The 23703-nt window shown below is 59.3% G+C and overlaps 2 protein-coding genes across 5 annotated transcripts in view; both read left to right on the plus strand.

Moving 5' to 3' along the window:
* The window catches only part of LOC309602995 (methylcytosine dioxygenase TET3-like), a 28333-nt gene extending 12277 nt beyond the window's left edge, over positions 1-16056 (plus strand). For 3 of the 4 annotated variants that reach the window (XM_082337236.1, XM_082337237.1, XM_082337238.1), the window contains 9 exons: positions 4634-6860; positions 9116-9206; positions 9636-9729; positions 10168-10376; positions 10508-10658; positions 11144-11233; positions 11354-11491; positions 11911-12247; positions 12626-16056. In XM_082337236.1, the coding sequence (XP_082193362.1) occupies positions 4634-6860; positions 9116-9206; positions 9636-9729; positions 10168-10376; positions 10508-10658; positions 11144-11233; positions 11354-11491; positions 11911-12247; positions 12626-14352 (5064 nt within the window). In that variant the 3' untranslated portion in view covers positions 14353-16056. Of the gene's footprint in view, positions 1-1920; positions 1949-4633; positions 6861-9115; positions 9207-9635; positions 9730-10167; positions 10377-10507; positions 10659-11143; positions 11234-11353; positions 11492-11910; positions 12248-12625 lie in introns of those variants that run through there. The other variant, XM_082337239.1, reaches the window with a different exon arrangement.
* Positions 16057-21527: 5471 nt separating this feature from the next.
* On the plus strand, positions 21528-23329 carry LOC309602393 (bolA-like protein 3). The gene is made up of 4 exons (XM_082335928.1): positions 21528-21575; positions 21990-22113; positions 22289-22377; positions 23224-23329. The coding sequence occupies exons 1-4, from the start codon at positions 21540-21542 to the stop codon at positions 23287-23289; spliced, it is 315 nt and encodes a 104-aa protein (XP_082192054.1). The 5' UTR covers positions 21528-21539; the 3' UTR covers positions 23290-23329.
* The last annotated feature ends 374 nt before the right edge of the window (positions 23330-23703 follow it).

A 23703-nucleotide genomic window follows, 5' to 3' on the forward strand; every position in this document is an offset into this window, starting at 1 on the left:
GGCATCCCCCCTGCTGGTACCCGGGGACCGCAGCGGTGGTTTGGGACTGGGAAGGGTTTTTTTCGATCTCTTGGGGTCCATCGAGGCGAGGTGGTGCCTCCCAGGAGCATCAGTCCCCGGGGCAGGGTGTGTGTGTGTGATTTCGGCAGCATCTCCTTCCCCGGCAAAGCCCTTCGGTGGTAGCAGCTGGGCAGTTTGTTATTGTAGGGTCTCCCACACTCAGGGATGCTCAGGGCTTCCCCCCAGCAGTGCCCCCCAACCCACCCTCCCGGCGGAGGATCCCCGGGGCTGTTGCCAGAGGAGGAAAACCACAAGCCGAGTGCCGGGGCTGGCCAGGCTCCACTGGCGCGGCGCAGGGCCGGCAGCCAAGCTGCCTCCTGCCTCTTGGCCGGCCCGTGCTGCTGGCTGGCAGCGGCACCCGCTGACCTCCCAAACACCCCGCCGTGCCCTCGCCACAGCCCCGGCACACGATGTTGTGTGTCCCCCCTCCCCTGCCGTCCAGATCCCAGTGGGAAAGGCTCAGCATCCCTGCCGGCACAGTCCAGCATTCCTCCACTTTCCTCCAGCTCCCAAATTCTGCACTTTTAATAAAATTGAGCACTTTTTGCAGCGGGACGACACCAAGTGACATCTTCCAAGCTGCTTTGCATGCACTGAGTTGCTCCGTTCTCTGCAGCTGAGCCATTTGGCTCCTGCCAAGGGATTTAATAACCCTCCAAAACATTTATACAGGGGAACTTTTGGGGTCCCGGCGGGGGTGAGTGGGTGTTTTGGAGGACAAGTGGTGTAAAGCCTGTTCCCCTGTTGGCTCTGGGTGGGTTTAGTTCATTTTTCTTACAGCCCAGCAGGGAGGGTGAAAGTAATAATTTGAAATATAGATATATAGACTATAGGATGTGTGGACTGCTGGCCATGTAGGGTTGTTGGATATATAGGTTGCTGGATATATAGTTCTGCTGGATATATGGGATTGCAGAATATATAAGTTTCTGCATATAATGAGTTGCTGGATATATACGGTTACTGGATATATAAGGCTGCTGGATGTATAAGATTGCTGATTATATAGGGCTGCTGGATATATAGACTGCTAGATGTGTAGGGATGCTGGATATATAGACTGCTGGCTATATAGGGTTGGTGGACGTATAGGTCACTGGATATATAGGGTTGCTGGGTATATAGGACTGGGTATTTAGGGTTGCTGAGTGTTTAGGGTTGCTGGATACATAGGTCTGCTGGATATATGGGATTGCAGAATATGTAAGTTGCTGGATATAATATGTTGCTGGATGTATGGGGTTACTGGATATGCAGGTTGCTGGATGTATAAGATTGCTGATTATATAGGGCTGCTGGATATATAGGGCTGTCGAATATATAAGATTGAAGGATATATAGGGTTGCTGGATATATAGGGCTGCTGGATATATAAGGTGGTTGAATATATAAGATTGCTGGATATATAGGTTGCTGATTACGTAGGGTTGCTGGATATACAGGGTTGTTAGATATATAAGATTGCTGAATATGCAGGTTGTTGGATATGTGGGTCACTGTATCTGTAGGGCAGCGGGATCTATAGGGCAGCGGGATCTATAGGGCCGTTGCCGGCGGGGGCTGTGGTTCCCCACCGGAGCCAGCGTTGCTGCAGCCGTCCCTCCTCGCCAGGTCGCGGGGCTGGGGTCCCCCCCCCGCGTCCCCCCGCGGGGTGTCGAGGCGCCTTTCGGGGCCCGGCCAGCACCGGCAGGCCGTGGGGCCGGCGTGGGGCCCTCCACCATCCGTCCGTCCGTCCCTACGTGCGCGCGGCGCTGGGGCTAATGGCTCCTCCAGCTGGTTTTGCAGGGGGCGGGGAGGGCCGGGGTGGCTGAGGCTTGAACAACTCGTTTCGTCTTTCCTCCCCAACGGTCCCGCCGTCGCCTCCAGCTTCGCCTCCCGCCCCGCACACGTAAGTGCTGCCCGGCCAGAGCCATACCCGAATCCGGCACCGTGCCCCCGCCGGGGCTCCCCCCTGGCGCTCGCCAGGTTATAAACGGCTCCGGACTGTTCCCAGGGAGTGCAGCCCAGGCTGGAAACCCTCCAAGCCGTGCTCTGCGTGTGTGGTTATTTTTTTTTTTTCCTCCCTTCCCTCTGTTTAAGGCATTTAAAACGGGTGGAAAAAAAAAAAAAGAGGAAAAACAGATTAAAAAAAGAAATGTTTTCATCCTCAGGGGGATTTTTCCCCTTTTATAGCACCAAGAGGATGCAGAAGGGACCATGCAGGAGCTGAGCAGCCGAGCTAACCTGAAGTGCTTGGTTTTCTCTTTATTTTAATTTATTTCCCTACCCCCTCCCCAACTTTTATTCTTTCCTGGGGCGAATGGAAGGAGGTTTGGGCAGGCAGCGCTTTTTCCGGAGGAATAGGTGCCCACGGTGGTGAATGCTGCTGGAGCGGGTCAGGGTGGGGGGGAAGGGGGATGGATTTTTGGGGAGAAGCCGCGAGGTCTTTCCATCTCCCAGCCTGTGGGGCCAGGAACAAAAGGAGCTGGATGAGAGAGCCAGGAAAAAAATAATTATATTTTATATATGGTTTTTTTTTCCTCCCCCTACTGATTTGGGGAAAGTTGTAGCTTTCGGATTAACCCTTTAGGAGCAGCGGGGGATGCTCTCTCCTGCCTTGTGTTCACAGGGTGAACTATTTTCCTGCATCCCCAGCCTGGGTCGATAACTGGGTTTATGGAATGGAGCAGCCCAAGGTGCCGGCCTGGCCCGGCGGCTGGTTTTTGGGGCTTCCCCTGCCCTTACCCAGCAGGTTCCCCTCCCCGCCCCAGGTGAACTGTTGGGACCGGCGTCCGCTCCCCACCCAGAGCAAAACAGGTTTGTCATCGTTTCTCTGGGCTGGTGTCACTGCCACGATGGCGGGGACACTTTGGGGGACGAGTGTGTCCCCCTGAGGACTTGGAGGGGGCTCGGGGTATTTTTCTCCCTACCACCGTGCGCTGCTTGGGAAAAACCCTTTTGGCTGGGGGAGGAGGAGGAGGAGGAAGATGACGACGTAGGAAGGACGGGCGAGGCTGTTTCTTCCTTGGTTTGCAAAGGAGAGCGGGGGCGGTATGTTGTCCCCACCCTGCCTGGGCTGCTGTTTTGCCGGTGCAAGGCACAAACCGGCAGCAAAGCACTTGCTCCCCAGACCTGATGGACCGGTCGCATCGCTTACGGCTGCGTCTCTTGGCTCCAGGGATGCTGCGAAGGGACCAAAGCCGGAGCCCCTATAGAGCTGCAGCAGCATCGGGGTGAGCCCTGTGCTGGAGCGGGGCTGTGGTGATTTGCACCGGTACTGTGCTCCCCTGGGAGTTTTCACCCCTGGCGAGGGGGCATTTTTGGGATATTATCATCCTGGGAGCGGTTTCTCCCCAGTTTTGCTGGGGTTTCGCTGCAGTCAGCAGCGTGCTTATCACCAGCGTAGAAACCAGCCACGCTCAGGGTGAGCATGGAAGGAAGGACGCCTGTGCCGAAGCTGTGGGGCTGGTGGCTGAAGGGTTAAACGTGGCTCCACCACCACCAACCGCACACTGACAGCTTGCTCCAACACCGAGCTGTAACTCTGGGTCTCCCTTTGAGTCTGGGCTGCGGATCCTCCCCGTGAGCCGGTGCTGGCACCGTCCGGAGGCAGGAAGCTCTGCCCACAGCCTTTGCTTGCTTTGTCATATTTTTTCCCAGTAAACTTTGCTGTATTTTTAGCTTGCAGGAAGCTCCCCTGGTTATCGGTAAACTACTAAATACGCTGCCAGTGCCCAGCGTCGCTGGCCACCGGAGCGGTAAAATCCCCGCCGCCATGGGGGGAGAGAGCCACGGAGCACAGAAAGACCCCTCTCATCCCTGGCAAAACCCCCTGGAGGGTCTTAACTGGGGCACGCAAGCCCACATGCTGGGGTGATGGACGCCCTGGGTGCCGCTGTGTCGCATCGGCATGAAAGGCTCTAATGGTTTTGGTCACTTTTTGGCACACGGCCGGTTTTCTGGACGCTGGTGCTGTAGCTCGGCGTTGCCGGGGGCCCCGGCCAGCCGTGTTGATACAGACGCCGGGTTATTTGAGGTGAAAGCATCCCCGCGCCGCCCCTGGCACCGGCGTAGCCAACTCGGCGGCTTCCTGCCGTGCCGCGGCCCCCGGCGAAGGACGGCTGCTCCCAGCCAGGATGTTTGCTTCGGGCACAGGTCCAAAAAAACCCCCCTTTTCTCCCTGTGCCACTTCCTTCGCCGGTGCAAACTGTGTCGCCGGAGCTGGGGACGCCCTCCCCGTCCCACTCCACTGCGTCTTGCTCTCGGAGGGCGATGATGGAAATCCCGAACCGTTCCGTGAGCAATTTCGAAAGCGGGTGGCGGGGTGGAGATGTGGGCGGCGCAGGGCCGACACAGTGGAAACCGGCCGCCTTTTGAGCCGAGCTGCTCCCTGCGCAGACGGGCAAAACCCCACGTAGTTTTGCCAGTGGTGATTATATTTTTGCATGGCTCATTTGCGTCTTCATCATCCGGGTCAGAAAAAGAGATGGGGAAAGGGGAGAATAAAAAAAAGAAGGAGAAAATAGGGTGGGGGATGATGGCACGTGGGTTGTGGCAGGGGATGCTCACGTCTCTCCTCTCTCCCTCCTCGCAGACAGGTTCGGCGGGCGACCTGGTTGATGGACCCAGCAGAAGCCAAATGGAAGAAGGGCCAGTTAATTATGTCGAAGAAAGGCGGCTGAACGAGGGCAGTGGGCTCAGCCTGGCGAATGGGGGCCGGCCGGAGGCGGGGGGCACCGTGCTGATGGAGCCAAGCGGCTGGTCACCAGGCCAGCCACCCACCGCTGGTAAAGCCCACTTGGAAGACGTCAGGAACCTGGTGGCCTTTTCAGCTGTGGCCGAAGCCGTTTCCTCCTATCGGCTACTGTCCCCCAGTTCACCATCACTGCTGTACGAGAAGTTCGACTCGGAGATGAGCCAGGGCAGGCTGAGCGCGGCGGACGGCGTGCCACGAGGGGAGGACCTGCACGCCCTCAAAGCTGCCCTGGCTTTGGCCAAGCACGGTGTGAAGCCCCCCAACTGCAACTGCGATGGCCCCGAGTGCCCCGACTACCTGGAATGGCTGGAGCAGAAGATCAAGACGGCTCTTGGTGAAGAGCCGGCGTCACTGCGGCCCCGTGCCACTGCCGCCAACCCCCCGCCTCCCCCCCAGGAAGGTGCTATCGACCCCCAGCCGGTGCCTGAGACCGTCGAGCCATGCCCACCCGACGGCCTCCCCTTTTCCCAAAGCGCATTGACCATCGCCAAGGAGAAGAACATCAGCCTGCAGACCGCCATAGCCATCGAAGCCCTGACACAGCTCTCGGCTGCTCTCCCCCAGCCCGCCGGTGATGGCCAGCCCTCCCCACCACCGCCACCGCCACCCCTTGCCGCCCCCTTCGGCCCTGGCCCCCTCGCTCCGCCAGGGCCTGCGTGGCAGCGAGGGGACGAGCCCCGTTATCCGCCGGAGCCGGGAGCAGCACCAGAGCCATTTTTTGGCACAGCGCCTCCCCGGGGGGGCTTCGTGGCAGCATGGGGGCTGGAGGCCGAGGGGGCGGCAGGGGCCGGAGACCCCATGGCGGAGCTGGAGCAGCTGCTGGGTAATGCCGATGACTACATCAAGGCAGCTTTCAAGAGACCCGAAGTGACGGCCGGCAAAGCAACTGCACTTAAAACGGAGCCCCCCGAACGAACGCCCGGCAAGGATGCGCCGGGCGGCCCCTGTTTGCCACCGGCACCACCAGAGCCTGACCTGCATAAGAAGACGCAGCTGGTCCTGCAGCAGCATCTCCACCACAAGCGCAGCCTCTTCCTCGAGCAAAGCCTGGCAGCGGCGGCGGCGGCACCCCCGGATCGGTCGAGCGGCTGGTGGGCTCCTGGAGCCCCGGCTGTGCCCCCCAAGCCCTTCGAAAAGCAGGCCAAAGAGAAGAAGAAGAAAACGCCGCCCGAAAAGCCCCCCCCGGCCAAACCGCTCCGTAAGCAAGTGCAGATCAAGAAGGCGAAGCAGAAGGACTCGCAGCCGCTCTTCCTGCCCCTCTGGCAGATCAGCCTGGAGGGGTTTCGGGCGCCCGCCGAACCCCCCACAGAAGAGATGCAAACCGAACCGCCACCGCCGCCTGCCTTCCCGCTCCAGCCTCTTGCACTACCCCTGCCCGCCGCTCACCCCCCGCCGCCGAACCCCCTCGACGGTGGCCCCCCAGCTCCCGACTCTCAGGAAAGGGGTGCCCCCGGGGGGGGCCCCCAAAATCACTTGGTGCCGGCGGGCTCGACCAGCTCAGAGGAAGCGCCCGCCGCCTCCCTGCCGGCTGCCCCGACCCCCATCGTGGTGGATGACAAGCTGGAAGAGCTCATCCGGCAATTTGAAGCTGAATTCGGGGAGAATTTCAACCTGCAGCCCCCCGAGACACCCACCCCGCTTGCCCCCGGGCCTGCCGAGCTGCCGGGGGGGCCGGCACCAGCCCCGCAAGTGCCCCCCGCCGTCGCTGCCGCCGCCCCGGCTTCAAGCAGCGCTCCCCAAGCCGGACCCAAAAGCTTTTCGTTCTCGCCGGGGAAGGGTCCGCTTTCAGAGCCCCCTTTCACTGCCCGATCCCCCAAACAGATCAAAATCGAGTCTTCTGGTGCTATCACCGTGGTGTCGACCACGTGCTTTTACTCCGAGGAAAGCCAAAACCCGGACGCGGATGACGCCGACGGGACACCCACCAAGGACGAGGTGCCGCTGACGCCGACCCTGAGCGGCTTTTTGGAGTCACCGCTGAAATACCTGGACACACCAACCAAAAGCCTCCTGGACACACCAGCCAAGCGGGCGCAAGCGGAGTTCCCCACCTGCGACTGCGTTGGTGAGTGAGCGGCCGTGCCGGGGGATTACCGGGCTGGTGGTGAGCCCCGGCGTGGCATTTCGAGGAGGTGGCTTTGCAGGGTGGGATTGCCCCGGATAAATAACGGAGTAATGCTGCCGCGCCGGCAAAGCGCCCGCTTTTTGGGGGGGATGCAGCACTTGCATGGCAAAACCCCGATGCTGCAGATCCGTCTTTTGCTTTCTCTTTCCCCTTCTTATTTTTACAGTCAGACAGCAAACACCGAGCGACTGCTGCATCACTGCGGGGGTGGCACTGATGCTGACCTGGCTGTGCCAGCGTGGGTTGGAAGAACTGCAAAACCAAAGGGGTGTTGGGTTTTGCCACTGCTTAACCTCTCAGCTAAATGCTATAGAGGGGCCCACAGTTGTGCCAGTGCCAAAACCTCCCTAAAACCCAGCTCACCTGGTTGTTCCTGCTATTTTAATCCAGATTAGCTGGTTTGGGTTACTCCAGGTAACCCAAACTTTGACTTGGCATGCATGCTTGTGCCTGGAGCTGTATTTGCTGCTGGGACGCTGGGTTGTTTGGTGGCCGATCCCACCGGGATGTATTGAAAAGGCTCCAAACTCCTGGATTAGGGTTTTTCTTTTTTTTTTTTTTGGGGGGGGGTTGGTGTGTGTTGGCATTTGTTAGACTTTGCAGCAAGTGCTAGAGATTTCCCACCCAGTCCCTGTGGTCCAAGTCCATCCGAGCGCTGAGAGCTGGACATTCCCTCCCCAAAATTTAGACTGGAGCTGTGCTCTCCTCTGGGAGGAGGGTGAGGATTTGGGGCATCCAGCTGGAAAAATAAACCCTCGTGCCACTGGGAAGGGTGGCCTCAGCCTAAGCGCAAGCTGCACTGTATTAGTGGGGCTTATGATTATTTATTTATTTGCTTGTAAATGGCAGCAGTAATTAGCCCAAATGGCACCAAGTGAATGAAAGGCTTTTCTGGAGCCGCTCGAACTGATCTCGGAGTTTTGCCCTGTGGTGCCAGGAAAAGATTCGGGTTGCTTTTTCTTTTGCAGCATGGTTTAGAGGCTGGGAGAGGGGGGATTCCCCCCCTGCCACCTCTCTCCATTTTCTCAAGGAAAAGCTGTGAGAGAAAGCAATTAAGTACGAGTCGGGGCTCGGTGCTTTATTAGGTGCCTGTGCTGTTAGACGCTGTAATAAAATCAGCCTTCGCTGCGTGTCCCGTATTGATCTCTGTCTGGACAGCTGCAGCCCAGCTGAGCCCGGCTTTCTCCTCACCCTGGCGCCCAGCCAGTTAGACATGACGGGAATGAAAATCAGGGAGACGAGAGCAGAGAGATGGAAAGACACATCAGACCCGGCTGTCGTGCCGGATGCATCCCACCCGGCAGTGTCTGAGCATCCCCACGCGCTGCGGGGTTGACCCCTGCGCCACCATGGCTGCCCGGAGCATCCTTTGCTTCCTGTGCCGGCACTTTCATGCCCTAAAAGCCCCGAGGGGTTTGCTGCTGTGAGGGGTGTGTTGCTTGCAGGGCTGTATCCCCAGCATCCTTCTCCTGTACCTTGAGTATCCTTTTTCCATAGCCCCAGCATCCTTCAGCTTCTCTCCCGCACAGCAGCTCCTTCCTTGCACGGGCTCAGCCAGCTTGGGGCATCCCGTGAGCATCCCCAAATCCTCCAGGCAAGCCTAAAAGCAGGCAGCAGTAGCTTTCAGCCCCCAAAATCATCCTGTGATGGTTTTGGCAGCATCCAGCTGGGCCAGTCCCAGTGAGTGGGGCCAGATAGGTGCCCAGGGTGGGAGCTGGTGGGCAGCAGGGGGGCCGGGGATGAGGAGGGGGGTTTGTATGCCGAATGGCCCACCGCCGCTAATCGCTTCTTCTCGGCAGAGCTCATCAAAATGCACCGCGCTCAAGCAGCCGGCGCAAATTCCCCGTGCCGGGATGGAGCTGCAGTTGCTGCCAGGATGCTCAGAGGGACTGTGGCCCCTCGGGGAGGTTTTTGGGTCCCTGAAGGGTGCGGGTCTGAGCACCCATCCCCTTGTTACCCAGTGGCGTTTTAGTGCCGGGAGCAGAAAATGAAGAGGAGCCGCTGGGTTGTTCAATGAACCCCTAATTGTGGTTTCCCTTCCCCAATGGTCTTAGGGGGAAACACTGTCAAGGAACCTTTGATTTTTGGTGTAAAAGTGCTCAATTTGAGGGAATTTGGGGGTTTGGCATCCTTCGGGGCAGCCGACTGAGGTGCAAACCTCCAAATCTCTGTCCCCCCCCTTCCTGCCTCTGCAGAGCAAATCGTGGAGAAGGACGAGGGGCCGTATTACACCCACCTGGGCTCGGGGCCCACCGTGGCGTCCATCAGGGAGCTCATGGAGGAGCGGTAAGGGTCCTTGCCTCATACCGTCCTGTCCTGGGGGGCTTGTGAGGCTGAGCAGGGTCCTGTGAGGGTGAGTGGAGGCCCGTGGGGTCTTGTGAAGGCAAGTGGGGTCCTGTGAAGGTGGATGGGGTCCCATGAGGGCGAATGGTGTCCCATGAGGATGAGCCGGGTGAGTCGGGTCCCGTGGAGTCCTGTGGAGGCGAGTGGTGTCTTGTGAGGGTGAGCGGGGGCTCCTGAGAGTGAGTGGGGGTCTGTGAGGGCGAGTGGGGGCTCATGAGGGGTCCTGTGAGGGCAAGTGGGGGTCCCATGAGGGCACGTGGGGTCCAGTGAGGTTGAGTGGGGTCCTGTGAGGTGAGTGGGGCTCATGAGGGGCAAGCAGGGGACTTATGAGCGTGGTGGGGGCGAACGGCACTGACGCTTATCCCCTGGCAGGTACGGAGAGAAGGGCAAGGCCATCCGCATCGAGAAGGTCATCTACACGGGGAAGGAGGGGAAGAGCTCCCGGGGCTGCCCCATCGCCAAGTGGGTGAGTGCCTGCGTCCCAGCTCCCATCCCCCCTCGGAGCCCTCCCTGCGGTAATGCTCCTGCCTGTCCCCTCCCTGCCTGGGGACGAGGAGGTCCCCCACCAGTGGTGGCCACAGCGGGCAGGGGCGGGATGCTTGATCTGCGGCTGGCAAGAAGGAAGCGAGAGCGGCGGCCACCCCTAGGGAAACTCCACGGGGCTTCCCGGCCTTGGCACCTGCCGAACAGCACGTCCATGCCTGCAGCCTCTGGGCTGGCACGTCCTCCCCCGGTGCCCCAAAGCCCATGGAGTTGAATGCAATCATGGGAGCCCCCACAGCTCTGCCCCCCCAGTTTCCCACGGGGCGCTGTGGAGGGTAGCCAGGACCCGCTTTTGGGGTCCTCCCCATCCCAGGAGGTGTTTGCCATTGGAGTGGTCTGACTTGGCCCCTCTGTTTTCCAGGTTATCCGGAGACACAACCAAGAGGAGAAGCTGCTGTGCCTGGTGCGACACCGGGCTGGCCACCACTGCCAGAACGCCGTCATCATCATCCTGATCCTGGCCTGGGAGGGCATCCCCCGCACGCTGGGCGACACGCTGTACCAGGAGCTCACCGACACCCTCACCAAGTACGGCAACCCCACCAGCCGCCGCTGCGGCTTGAACGATGAGTAAGTCCCACCGCACCGCTGGTCCGGTTTGGGGAAACAGGGTGGGAAGGGGATGTGGGGGTCCCTCCTGTTTTCGGAGCTGCTATCACCGCACCGGTGGCTGACGCTCCTCTGCGGTGTCCCTCCTGCAGCCGGACCTGTGCGTGCCAAGGCAAGGACCCCAACACCTGTGGCGCTTCCTTCTCCTTCGGCTGCTCTTGGAGCATGTATTTTAATGGCTGCAAATACGCCCGGAGCAAAACTCCCCGCAAGTTCAGGCTGGTGGGGGACAATCCCAAAGAGGTGGGTAACACGGGCAGAACGGGGCAGCACTGTCGGGGCTGTGGGTTCGGACCTTCTTTTACCCCCAAGCTCCAAGTTTTGCGGGGCGAAGCCTGAAAATAGGGTTCCTTGTGGGATTTTTGATGAATTAGGGAGACGGGGGAAAGAAAGCCAACCTGGTGAAACCAGAGGGCAGGCTCGGCATCCCAGAGCCAGGACTTCTGGTGTGACAAGTGTCAGTATGGGGTGGCACAAATGGGGTCTCTCTAGAAACCCCAGGGAAGATGCCAGGGGGCTCATGCGTTGAGCAAGTGAAAGCACAACAGATGCTGAGGCTGGAGGTTGAATGGCCAAAACCTCACCAGGAATTTCAGCCATGTGCCTTGCATGATGAGGGACAGTGTGGGAGGGGTCGGATGCCATGTGGCATTAAGGGGGCTCTGCCCCCAATTCCATCCCCGCTGCTGAAACCCCTGGGTGACATCCTCCTTTTTTCCCTACCACAGGAAGAGCTGCTCCGGAAAAGCTTTCAGGACTTGGCCACTGAGGTTGCTCCGCTTTACAAGAGGCTGGCACCACAAGCGTACCAAAACCAGGTACTGGCCACCCGCTCGTCCTCTTTGGAGCACGATGGCCCAGCAGCAGGCAGAAGTGGGTGCGGGATGGTGGCACGTAGCAGATTTTGCGTAACTGGAGCCCTCTCCTCCTTCCACCAGGTTACCAACGAGGATGTAGCGATAGACTGCCGGCTGGGCTTGAAGGAGGGGAGGCCGTTCTCGGGAGTGACAGCGTGCATGGACTTCTGCGCTCATGCTCACAAAGATCAGCATAACCTCTACAACGGCTGCACGGTGGTAAGCAGGCAGCCAGCGGGGCTTTTTGGGATGCTCCCCCACCCCATTTTGGAATGGTCCTTTTTGAACCACTTGATGCTGCTTTTTGAGCCCCGCTGTCCCGAGTCGTCCTACCTGCATGACTCCAGTGGCTGGTCCTCAGTGTTTGCACACCTGAAATGAAACCATTCAGGTCTGTGGGGTGCTGAAGCCACCCCAGCTAGATGAAGGCATGGTGCTAACGGGGACCGTACATTTGCTTTTGCCCAACCCAGACTCTGCAGGAGGTTGCCAAGTGCTGTCTGGGAACTGGTGCGGGCTGCGGGGGACGCCAGACTGGCGTAGCTTCACATCGATGCGGGGAATAACTAGGTTTCTCCCCTGTCCCGCATGGGCTGCATCCAGCAGCGTCCCACTGATGGCACCTTGCACTCCCCCAGGTCTGCACGCTGACGAAGGAAGACAATCGTGTGGTAGGGAAAATCCCCGAAGATGAGCAACTGCATGTCCTCCCCCTCTACAAGATGTCCAGCACAGATGAGTTTGGCAGTGAGGAGAACCAAAACGCCAAGGTGGGCAGCGGGGCCATCCAGGTGCTCACGTCCTTCCCCCGCGAGGTCCGCAAGCTCCCGGAGCCTGCCAAGTCCTGCCGGCAGAGGCAGCTGGAAGCAAAGAAAGCCGCCGCGGAGAAGAAGAAGCTGCAGAAAGAGAAGCTGATGACACCAGAGAAGATCAAGCAGGAAACACTCGAGCTCCCCATGCTCCAGCAAAATGCAGGTAATGGGGGCAGAGCCAAAGTCCCGCTGCCCCGAGCTATCCAGAAAGCGCGCGAGGGTACAGGGATGTGGTTGGGGGCTTTCTCGGGCTGGCAGTGTTGAGTGCTCGGCGTCTTGGGGTGCAGGATGGCATTTCTGTGGCGCCTGGGTTTTTCCCTGTACTGCGGTGCTGTGGGGAGCTCTTGCCGCAGCCCGGAGTGCAGGTGCAAATTGGTGCCAGTGCACTGGGCGATGCTGTGTGATGCTGACCTCTGCATTCAGCCAGCGAGCCCATCACCGTGGGATTTTCGAGTCCAGTCGAGTTTTGGGGTCGTCACTCCCCACCGGCAGTTTCCTCGGCTGGCAGGTCATGGGGGCTGTGTGTGTGCTGTGCCCGCAGGTATGATGTTGAAAAGCGGGCTGCCCCCGCAGCCGCTGAAACCTTCCATCAAGGTGGAGCCGCAGAGCCATTACAACACCTTCAAGTACAACGGCAACGCGGTGGTGGAGAGCTACTCGGTGCTGGGGAGCTGCCGGCCCTCCGACCCGTACAGCATGAACAGTGTTTACTCTTACCATTCCTACTATGCACAGCCCAATCTGCCTTCCGTGAACGGGTTTCACTCCAAGTTCGCGCTTCCCTCCTTCGGGTATTACGGCTTTTCCAGCAACCACGTGTTCCCCTCACAGTTTCTGAATTATGGGGCACCCGAGAGGAGCGGGAGCAGCTGGGTGAGCAACAGCTACGAGAAGAAGCCTGATATCCCGGCGTTGCAGGAGAACCTCAACCACACCTACGGGAATGCTGATTTCCCTGAGCCCATCCCGCACAGCGTCCGGAGCAAAAACCATCACCAGCGCACCTACGAGCGGGCTAACCGCTACGCCAGCCAGCAGAAAGCGGCGGTGGCCGGGGCGCACAGGACTAGCTCGGGCTCAGAGGAGGCGCTGCCATTTGCACAGAACTGTTTCAGCAGCCGGCCCATCAAGCAGGAGCCCCCGGACCCTCCGCCTGCCATCGAGCCCCTTCCTGGCGTGGCGGCCATGCCCGGCGCCAGCTTATCCCTGCCGGCCATCTCTGCGCGTGGCGGGGGGCCGGAGCAGCAGTGGAGCCCCTTCAAAGCGTCCCGGGGCACGTCTTCCCCTGAGAGGACTAGCACGGCAGAGGGCTCATGGAGCGCCCTGGCGCCGGGCTTGGGCGGGCGGGAGAAGCCGAGCGCCTTCGACGCTGCTGTGCGCTTGCCGCCGCCGGAGAAGCAGTGGTCCAACGTCCTGGCGGGAGAGGCGGCGGCAGCGGCACGTGGCTCGGGCTTGCTGCCGAAACCATGGAGCCCCTGCAAGCTGGGGGAGGCGGCGCTGGCTGGCACAGGCACCTCGAGCCTGCTGGGGCCGCTGGGTTTTGGCTCGGCCCTGCCGGGGCTGCCCAGCTTCCCCGAGGAGCCGTGGGGCTTGGTGAAGGCGGAGGAGCGGAGGACGCCGGCACCCAGCCCGGGGCTGCTGGAGAAGCCGTGGGAGGTGGCGATGGGCGAGAAGGGGGTGGTGGGGCCCCGCCGGGAGAAGCCGTGGGACCCCTTCAGCCTGGAGGAGGATCTGCCAGAAAAGGCGGTGAAGGAGGAGGAGGAGGAAGAGGAGGAGGAGGAGGAAGAGGAGGAGGAGTGGTCAGACAGCGAGCACAACTTCCTGGACGAGAACATCGGCGGGGTGGCTGTGGCGCCCGCCCACGGCTCCATCCTCATCGAATGTGCCCGCCGCGAGCTCCACGCCACCACCCCGCTGAAGAAACCCAACCGCTGCCACCCCACCCGCATCTCCCTGGTCTTCTACCAACACAAGAACTTGAACCAGCCCAACCACGGCCTGGCGCTGTGGGAGGCCAAGATGAAGCAGCTGGCAGAGCGGGCTCGGGCCCGGCAAGAGGAGGCGGCGCGCCTGGGTCTCCCACCGGATGCCAAAGCCTTCGCCAAGAAACGCAAGTGGGGCGGTGCGTTGGCGACCGAGGCGCCCAGCAAGGAGAGGAGGGACTCGGTCCCCACGCGGCAGGCGGTGGCCATCCCCACCAACTCCGCCATCACTGTGTCCTCCTATGCCTACACCAAGGTGACGGGCCCCTACAGCCGCTGGATCTGAGACGGAGGCAACTGCCGCAGCCCCATCTTACCTCAACCCTCGGCAGCGCCGGAGCCCGGCGTTGCTTCGTGGTGCTTTCTCCTCGGGCATGGGGGAGAAGAAAAAAAAAAAAAATAGACAAAAACGAAGCAAAACACAACAACAAAAAAAAAAACCCAACCCACAGAAAGCGAACCCAACACGCACGCTCAGAAACAGCGGAGCCGGCGCGGGCGCACGCCATCGCAGAGCTGCGCTTGGCAAGGAGTCGGCAAACAAAGCAAAACTCGATAAAAAAAAAAAGAAGAGTAACGATGCTGTTTGACGCTTTTCGGTAATCTCGTATTTATATCTCCGCGTTTTTTTAATCTAGCCTCGTGCGCCGTGCGAACGGAGGGAGAAGTTTATAGCGTCCTTTCGCGAAGGAGAGGTTTTTAATTCCACTTAAAAATACCTATTTATTGGATTTTATTTTATTTTATTTTTTACTTGGACAACAACGACGAAGCCGATCTTCGAAAAAGAAGCCAACATTGAAAAAAAAAACCTAAACACAAATAAAAAACAACCCCAAACACCAAACCAGCTTAAAGGCAAGAGGTGACTCTCTCCAGCTCCAGTGCATGGGGGCTGGCAGGATCGTGTGCTTTACCGTCAGCTGGACATGCTGAACGTCCAATTATTTTTTTTTCCCAAGGACCTAAAAAATACCTATTTTGCAACTTGAGGAGTCCTTTCTTACAGCGATGGGAGACCCGCGTGTGAGCGGGATGTCCTGGGACGGCACATCTTCACTCGGCTCCTCGCTGCCGGCGGGATCGGCTCCGCCGGGACAGAGCGAGCCAGCATCGTTCCCAGCGCCGGAGACCTCAGGATATGTCCGTGCTGGGGGCTGCCGCTCTCGGGGTGCCGTGCTCAGGCTCGGACTTGGGGGCTCCTTTGCCGGTGGCCCCGGGGAGAGCGACAGCAGCGGCGGCATCTCTACAGGAGCCGACAGGACAAAAACAGAAAATAAAAAAAATATAAAAACAGGAAAAAAACACAAACCAACCCCAAACTGTGAATAGCTAGTGTTGCTCTCTGTACATCACTGTTGCTAAAGTCTGGTGCTTTCCGTCTCCGGGGGACTTTCTCCGTGCGATTGGCTCTGGGAAGAGCGAATCCCAAGACTTGGCTGGCCAAAACCTCCACCGGTCCGCCTTCCCCGCCGGCGCCGGTGAGCCGGCGAGGCAGCGAGCGCCGTCGGGGCTCGGTGCTTTTTCTCTCCCCGGGTGCCATCCCTCCTTCCTAACGGATCGCCATTCTTCCCGCAAAAAAAAAAAAACCAACAAATAACCCAACGATGACAACAACCGTGTGGTGCTTTTCAAACAATCTCAGTCGAGACTTTCCGCCCGTCCTGATGCCGAAGCCATGCCGGGATGGACGGGTGGGCAGGCGAGCTCCCCCGCGGCTCGCCAGGAGGGCGGTGTGGCCGAATCCGGGTGCCGGCGACCCCGGGGTCGTTGCTTTTGCACTTTCAGGTGCCTTTTGGAGAGCCAGCGAGCCAGAGCCGACGCCGTCACCGTGCAGAAATCACCTTGTGTTACTGTCACCCTCCTTCCTTGCGCACTGGCACAGATCAGCAGGATCTCGGTAAAACAGCCCTGAACATTTACGTGGTCTGATTTTAAACCTGTAAATAGGGAAAGAATTTTTTTAAAAGCACTTTCACCTAGATTTAAAACAAAAGCGAAACTTAAAAAACAACTTCCCTCTTTCCCCACCCCCCCCGACAACTTGAAAGCAGTATGTTTTAAACAAGATTATTGTGGGAGAACTGTAAATACTGGCAGGAATATTTAACATGCTTTGTCCGTCCTTCATAATTAATTTTTTTTTTTTAACCGTAATCTGTAAAGTCGCGTATATCTGACAAGGAAATTCAACAAGCTATTACCGCTTTTCTTATAAATACCCAATAGCATATCAGGATTGTAAGAGTTGATGGCAAGTCAGATTTTAGGGATGCCCGGGGCAATGCCGTTCCAGCGTGGGGACCCGACGTGTCGATGTGGTTCGGAGGGCAAAAAGGGGACCCGGCTGATCCCCGCCAGCGGCGTTCGGCGGGGCCGGATTCGGGTGCCGGCCCTGGTTCGCATCGCCCGGGGTCTGGTCTGACTGTCGTGGCGGGGGTGCCTTGCGAGCTTCGCCTGGATGGGTTTGGAGTCAGGAGGAAAAGGGGTGTGTTCAGAGAAGGCGAGGGTCCGTGTAACCTGTCTAAGTCCTGCTTCCTCGGAGGTTTTTTTTGGTGCAGGGAGGGGGTTCGGTCCGTCGCGGCGTTGGCTCCGGTGGGTTCGACCCGGGTAGGCGGGGAGATGCCGGCGCCGCGGGTCGGGGAGCGAGAACTGCTGCAGTCTCACGTTTTTACACTACATAACGTCTAACCTACCTCAAATCTCAGTCATTAAAAATTAGCACGCTTCAGACTTCTTCTACGAAAACTAGAAATCTATGCACAGCTCTTTACCCCTTGCTGCTGAGAGGCTGTTTTTCAAGCAAAATCTTTTCCTTTACCCGTCCGGCGGCCGCACTCGTCCCACCCGTGCCGAAGCCAGGGGGGTTGCGGTGTTAAGGGGAACTCACTGGAGTGGGGGGGATATGTTATTAATCGCTTTGGGGTGGGATGGGGACCTAATTTTGCAGCAGGTCGCGGCCACGGTGGTGGTAGAACAACGCCTGTGGTAGAAACCCTGGGGAGATCTTGGCGCGGGGAGCCCCGACGGGCTCCTGCTGACCCGCTTCGGTTTTTCTGGCCGCAATGCTTTGCCTCGGGCGGGGAACGGGGGACACGTTTCGGAGTTCCCCCCCATCTCGATGCTCTCGGGACGAGGCACGGGAAGGAGAAGGAAACCAGAATCCCTGAGGTGCCTCAATTGCTGATTTTTCCTTTTAATACTGGAGTATGCTTTGTGGGCTCTATAAGGCATATTTTTATTAAATGAAATCTTCTAATAAAAAACGGTGCTATGGTGTTTTAACAAACTGTATCACGCTTCTGCCTGATTCCATCTCGCTGAGGTGCTACTAATGTATATATGAAACTAGGGAACCAAGAAAAAAAAAAAAAAGCAATGTCGTTGAGAAGGAAGTTTACTTTTCTGGAGCGACAGCTCAAAGCGTGCCGGGAGCCGGTTGGGTTTATGCAAGCTGAAATCAGTGCTGTGTCGGAGGTGTCCCATCGACCGGGCTCGTGGTGGAGCCGTTCCCCTCCAGTGCAATGTGGGGTGCCGGCCGGAGAGCTGTGTGTGGATGTGGCACTCAGACAAGGTGCTCAGCTGCAGTGCTTGGGCACGGTGCTCAGCCACACATCGTGGACGTGGTGCTCGCTGTGGCGCGTGGACGCGGTGCTCGGCCAATTTGTGTGAACGTGGTGCTCAGCCACGGTGCTCGACCGCGGTGCTTGGACATGGTGCATGGACATGGTGCTCGGGCACAGTGCTCAGCCGTGGTGCGTGGAAATGGTGCTCGGGCACGGTGCTCGGCCACGCATCGTGGACGTGGTGCTCGGGCATGGTGCTCGGCCACACATCGTGGACATGGTGCTCGGATGTGGCGCGTGGACGCGGTGCTCAGCCAATGTGTGTGAACGTGGTGCTCGGCCACAGTGCTCAACCGCGGTGCTTGGACATGGTGCGTGGAAATGGGTGCTTGGGCACGGTGCTCAGCCACACATCATGGACGTGGTGCTCGGGCACGGCGCTCGGCCACACATCATGACGTGGTGCTCGGATGTGGCGCGTGGACACAGTGCTTGGCCAGGGTGTGTGAACGTGGTGCTTGGCCACAGTGCTCGACCACGGTGCTTGGACATGGTGCGTGGACATGGTGCTTGGGCATGGTGCTCAGCCACGCATCATGGACATGGTGCTCGGGCACGGTGCTCAGCCCACGCATCATGGACATGGTACTCGGCCATGGTGCTTGACTACGGTGCTCAGCCACGGTGTGTGGACATGGTGCTCGGGCACGGTGCTTGGCCACGCATCATGGACATGGTGCTCGGGCACGGTGCTCAGCCACGGTGCGTGGACATGGTGCTCGGGCATGGTGCTTGGATGTGGTGTGTGAACATGGTGCTTGGCCACGGTGCTCGACCACAGTGCTTGGACATGGTGCTCAGGTACGGTGCTCTGCTGTGGTGCTGGGTCATGGTGCATGGGACTCGGCACTCGGGCACGGTGCTTGGCCATGGACCACGGACATGGTGCTCAGCCGTGATGTGTGAACATGGTGCTCGGCCGCGGTGCTGGGACCCGGTGTGTGGATGTGGTGCTCAGCCACGATGTGTGAACATTGTGCTTGGACATGGTGCTCGGACACGGCGCTCAGCACAGTGCTCAGACACAGTGTGTGGGACATGGTGCTTGGCCAGGGTGCTCAGCCCGGTGCATGGGTGTGTCATGCGTGCACGGTGCACGTGCACGGTGCAAGAGCATGGTATGTGGGCACGGTGCTCGGGCACTGTGCATGGCCACGGTGCTCCAGCACCATGCACGACCATGGTGCTCAGACATGATGCTTGGCATGGTGCACAGCCACGGTGCTTGGGCACGGTGCGTGGCCATGGTGCTTGGGGATGGCGCACAGACATGGTGCTTGAACAGGGTGCATGGGCACGGAGAAAGGTGTTTGGGCACGGTGCAAGGGCATGGCACATGGCCGTGGTGCTTGGACACGGTGCCTGGGCATGCTCCACGGATACGGTGCTCGGGTACGGTGCTTGCCCACCATGCATGGACACGGCGCTTGGCTGTGGTGCTGGGGGCACGGTGCTCACCCACCCACCGTGCATGGACACGGTGCTTGGGCATGCTGCCCTGGCACAGAGGTGGTGCTCGGGCACCGTGCACCTCCATGGCGATCGGGCATGGTGCTTCACCACGGTGCCGGAGGACGGTGCACGCGCATGGCACTCGGTGCACAGACCCCCCTGCATGGGCCCGCCGTGCGGTGCCGGTGCCTGCTGCAGGGCCGCCCTCCCGGCACCGGCACCGTACCCCTACCGTGGCACCCAGGCCCTGCGCCCACCGGCGCTCAGCACCGCGCTCGGCACCGCGCTCCCTCGGGCTCATTCCCCTCCCCAAATCACCGGTGTCTCCCCTGCAGCGAGGGCTCAGCCGGGCATCCTGCTTCTGCCCGTCTCTTTCTTTTCCCTTTTTTTCTCCTTTTTTTTTCCATTTTTTTGGGGTGTTATTGGTGCTACTTTCTTCCCCTTCGGCTTCCCGTCAGCGCCGGGGCAGCAGCTCCCCCGCGCATCCCCAAACCAAGGCAAATACCTCAAACCCCCCCCCCCAAGCTCCCTGTGGTGCCGCGGCAGCGAAGGCGAGCGAAACCGGGGCAAATCTTTCCGAAATCAGGGATCCTTTCACAGCGGTGTTTCTTCCTTATTTTTTTTTTTTTTAACCTTCCTTTATCCCTTTCCGCCCGTTTTTTTTTTTTTTTCTTCCTCATTTTCCGCATCCCTTCAGGGATTACAAACCGCCGTAATTTCAGCTCAGTTTTATTCCAGGAGCAATTTTTTTTTTTTTTTTTGCTGGTGGGTTTTTGCACCACAGTGCAAAAAAAAAAAAAAAAAAGTAATAATTCAAAATTTAAAAATAAAGCGCCGTTTCTTCTCGGATTCGGGAATTCAGTTGGAGGCGGGGGGGTATTTTTGGCATTTTTGTTGGGTTTTTTTTTTTTTTTTGGGATAATTGAGGAGGGGAGGTGGGACGGCGGCAGGCGGGGGGGGGCACCGTGGAGGTGTCCCGGCGGCTCCGAAAAATTCACACTTGAAGATTTCTTGGTCGCTCGGGACTGTGGTTACTTGAAATGAAGTTTTTTTTCCGGCGGATCGAGGACCGGTAGATTTTTTTCCATGTCTCAAGGCAATAGGATTAATGTGTATTAAACTGTAGATACTTCTAGGACAGTAAATTTATGCTGATAATTTTATTTTGTATAATTTTCCCTTTTTTCTTTTTTCCCTCTTTGTGGTTCCCCCCTCCCCTTTTCTTTTTCCCTCTCCCCCAAGGTTTTGGTAAATTTATTTTTTAGGATGCCTAAAAATTGCAAGTTTGAATCCTTCCCCCCTTCCTTTCCCCGGTTTTGGTTTTTGTTTTCTGTTTTGTTGTTGGTTTTGGTTTTGTTTTGGTTTTTTTTGTTTTGTTTTGTTTTGTTTTTAATTTGTATTTTATTCTAAGTTACGCGCGGCCAGCCGGGCCGCGAAATGTATTATTCCTGATATCTTTAAAATATTGTGGGTGTTTTAATAAATTTTATATTTATTTTTTGCACTCAACACGTGGCCCACCTGGCTTTCTGTTTCCTCCTGGGGGGGGGGGGGGTGTGGAAGGCGGGGGAGGGGGGTCAGAATGGGGCCTTTATGGGAGTGGGGGGTGTCCGGATGGGGCCCTATCTATGGGAATGGGGGGGGGTTGGCAGGATGGAGCTGCTTTTATGGGAAGGGGGGTCAGGATGGGGGCCTGTCTATGGGAATGGGGGGGGGGGGGTCAGGATGGGGCTGCTTTTATGGGAATGGGGGGCAGGATGGGGCCCTGTCTATGGGAATGGGGGGGGGGGTCAGGATGGGGCCCTGTCTATGGGAATGGGGGGGGGGTCAGAATGGGGCTGCTTTTATGGGAATGGGGGGCAGGATGGGGCCCTGTCTATGGGAATGGGGGGGGGGGGTGTCAGGATGGGGCTGCCTTTATGGGATGGGGGGGCAGGATGGGGCCTGTCTATGGGAATGGGGGGGGGGGGGTTCAGGATGGGGCCTTCTTTATGGGAAGGGGGGGCAGGATGGGGCCCTATGTATGTGATGGGGGGGTGCAGGATGGGGCCCTCGGGAAGGGGGGTCAGGATGGGGCCCTGTCTATGGGGGGTAGGGTCAGGATGGGGCCTTCTTTAAGGGATAGGGGGTCAGGCTGGGTCCCTGTGTTGGACGGGGGGGCGCAGGACCGGGCCCTTTCGGGGGGGCAGGATAGAGCCCTGCCTGGCCCCCCCCGGGTCGGGTGTCGGGCCCGGTCCCCTCCAGGGTCCTCCGAGCCGACAGGGGTCGCGGCGGCGGAGTCGCCGCAGCGCCAGCCCCGCCCCGCCCCGCCCCGAAGCACGCTGCCATTGGCTGGGCGACCGGTGACCCCGGGGCGCGGCTCCGCGTCCGGGTCGGCGGGCGGGCCCCGCCCAGTATGGCCGCCGCGGCGGGGCTGCTGTGCCGCGGGCCGGTGCGTGTCCTCTGTCCGTCCCTCTGTCCGTCCCCCCCTCTGTCCGTCCCCCCTCCCAGCCCAGCGGTAGGGGCGGGGGCGCTTTGTCCGTTGTCCGAGGTCCCCCTCCCCGTTTTGTTTTTGTTGGGGGGGGGGGTGGGTGTCCCCGTCTCCCTCTGTCTCCCCCCGGGGACGGTAAGTGCGGCCTGCTCCTCCCGACGGTAAGTGCCCCCGGTAACGGCGGAGGTGCCCCCCGCCCCCTCACGGTAAGCGTGTCCCCTCCCCGGGCCCGGTGAAGGCGGCCTCTCCCCCCGCCCCCGCTCCCGGTGCCCCCTCCCCGGCGCCGGCGGCCTCCCCCGGCCCGCGCGGGTGGGGGTCCCCCCGCGGGGTCCCCGGCCCCAGAGCCGTCTCTCAGCGGTGGTTGTTCCCCCTCAGCTCTTCCTGCGCCGCGGCTCCTGGCGAAGCTTCGCCTCGCAGACGGAGGGGGAGGCCCGAGTGACCCGGGTCCTGCGGGAGAAGTTTCCCCGGGCTTCCGCCATCAAAGTCGTGGATATATCAGGTACAGAAAAAGCTTTTTATTTCCCTCCCCGCCCCCAAACCACTTTGCGCTTTCCGAGGGAGGACCGGAGTCTGTCCCCAGGCCCCCCTCACTGTGGGGACACCCTCAGAGTGCGTCGGGCACGAAGGACCCTCGTCTTTGCTCAAGCGTTTGCCGCCGCTTTTATTTTTCCTAGGAGGCTGCGGCGCCATGTACGAAATTCACATCGAGTCGGAGGAATTCAAAGAGAAGCGAACGGTGCAGCAGCACCAGATGGTTAACCAGGTGAGGGGGCCGCGGGGCCGCAGCCCAGCCAGCGGCGATTGCGCTGGGGCACTGCCTGCGAGCGAGCGTGCGCAGTGCTTGCCGCTCTCCTCTGCGTGCGCGTGTGTGTGTGTGTGCGTGCAGCACTTACACCTGCGCACTCCGTGCGTGTGTAGGGCGCTCCGGTGTGTACGTGAGCACGCAGGCGCAGCGCCAACTGAAAATGCCATAGGCAGAGCGCCCAGCTGTAAGCGCTACGCACGCAGCGAGAGGATCAAGCGCCGTGCCTGCGTGCAGTGTGTCTTAAAAGCGTAGCCCTTTCCCCGCCCTCCCCCCAATAAACAGTGTACCCCCCTTTTTGCCCTCCCTCCCCACCCCATCATAAACAGCCCAGCCTGCACTTCCTGACAAATTAAAAACAGCGTCGCCCTTCCTTTGTTCCCCAATAACAAACATCACGGCCCTTTGTAAGAGGCAGCGTAGCTCTGCGTGTAGCACTTAAACCTGGGCGCTGTGCACACACGCAGCACTTGGAGCTGGGTGCTCGGCACAAGCTGTTGGTGTGCGGAACGAAGAGGCCGAGTACTACAGCGGGGCACCGCACAGGTACGCAGCGCTAAATAGCACAGCCCGTGCTAAGAACGGCAATGGCGTAGCTGCGCGCACGCAGCACCTCCCCTGGGCGCTCCGTGGGGCGCGGTGGGTCTTCTCGTGGCGATGTGCACGCGCTGTGCGGCACGCAGCCCCCTCAGACCAGCCGGCGCTCTCCTTCCGAGCGTGAGCGCACCTTGCTCTCGGCGTTGCACTTGACGCTCGGCAGGGGCTGGGGCAGCTCCGCCTCAGACTCTCGGTGCTGGTCTGTTGCAGGCACTGAGCGAGGAGATCAAGAGCATGCACGGACTGCGCATCTTCACCTCCACCCCCAAACCCTGATGCTTGCGTCGCTGACTGGTCAATAAAGATGCTCTCACCGAGAGGTGCCTGCGGGGCTCTGTGCTGATGGTTATCCGGCTGCTCTAGCGCAGACTACCTCCGTATCTAAACATTTCCAAGTGCTGGGTTTTCAGTTAAGGCACCTGTGCAGGGCTGGGGAGGCAGGAAGAAGAAGAGCCACCCCCTCTTCCTCTGAAAGAAGAGCAGGAAGGAGGAACTTTATTATTGCCTTGCCACGCAGTAGGGTCCATCCCTCCCTTGCCCCCGCCCCGCCGTGCTGGGAACACCAGAGTGCTGCTCCTCCAGCCCAGGCAGGGGACAAACCCCTTGGGCCAGGCACTTCTTTTCCTCCCCCCACAACACTTGCCGCTGCCAAGGGGAGCTTAAGGCTCTAAGTGCACCTCATGCAAAAAA

This window comes from Platalea leucorodia (genome assembly GCF_965183815.1).
Source record: "Platalea leucorodia genome assembly, chromosome: Z".
In the NCBI taxonomy this organism is placed as follows: domain Eukaryota; kingdom Metazoa; phylum Chordata; class Aves; order Pelecaniformes; family Threskiornithidae; genus Platalea; species Platalea leucorodia.

Bases quoted from the DNA above. Each gene is read 5' to 3' on its own strand.
- LOC309602393 (XM_082335928.1), top strand. From the start codon at position 21,540: ATGGCCGCCGCGGCGGGGCTGCTGTGCCGCGGGCCG. The intron at 22,114-22,288 runs GTACAGAAAAAG...TATTTTTCCTAG, and splicing joins CAAAGTCGTGGATATATCAG to GAGGCTGCGGCGCCATGTAC. The intron at 22,378-23,223 runs GTGAGGGGGCCG...GGTCTGTTGCAG, and splicing joins AGCACCAGATGGTTAACCAG to GCACTGAGCGAGGAGATCAA.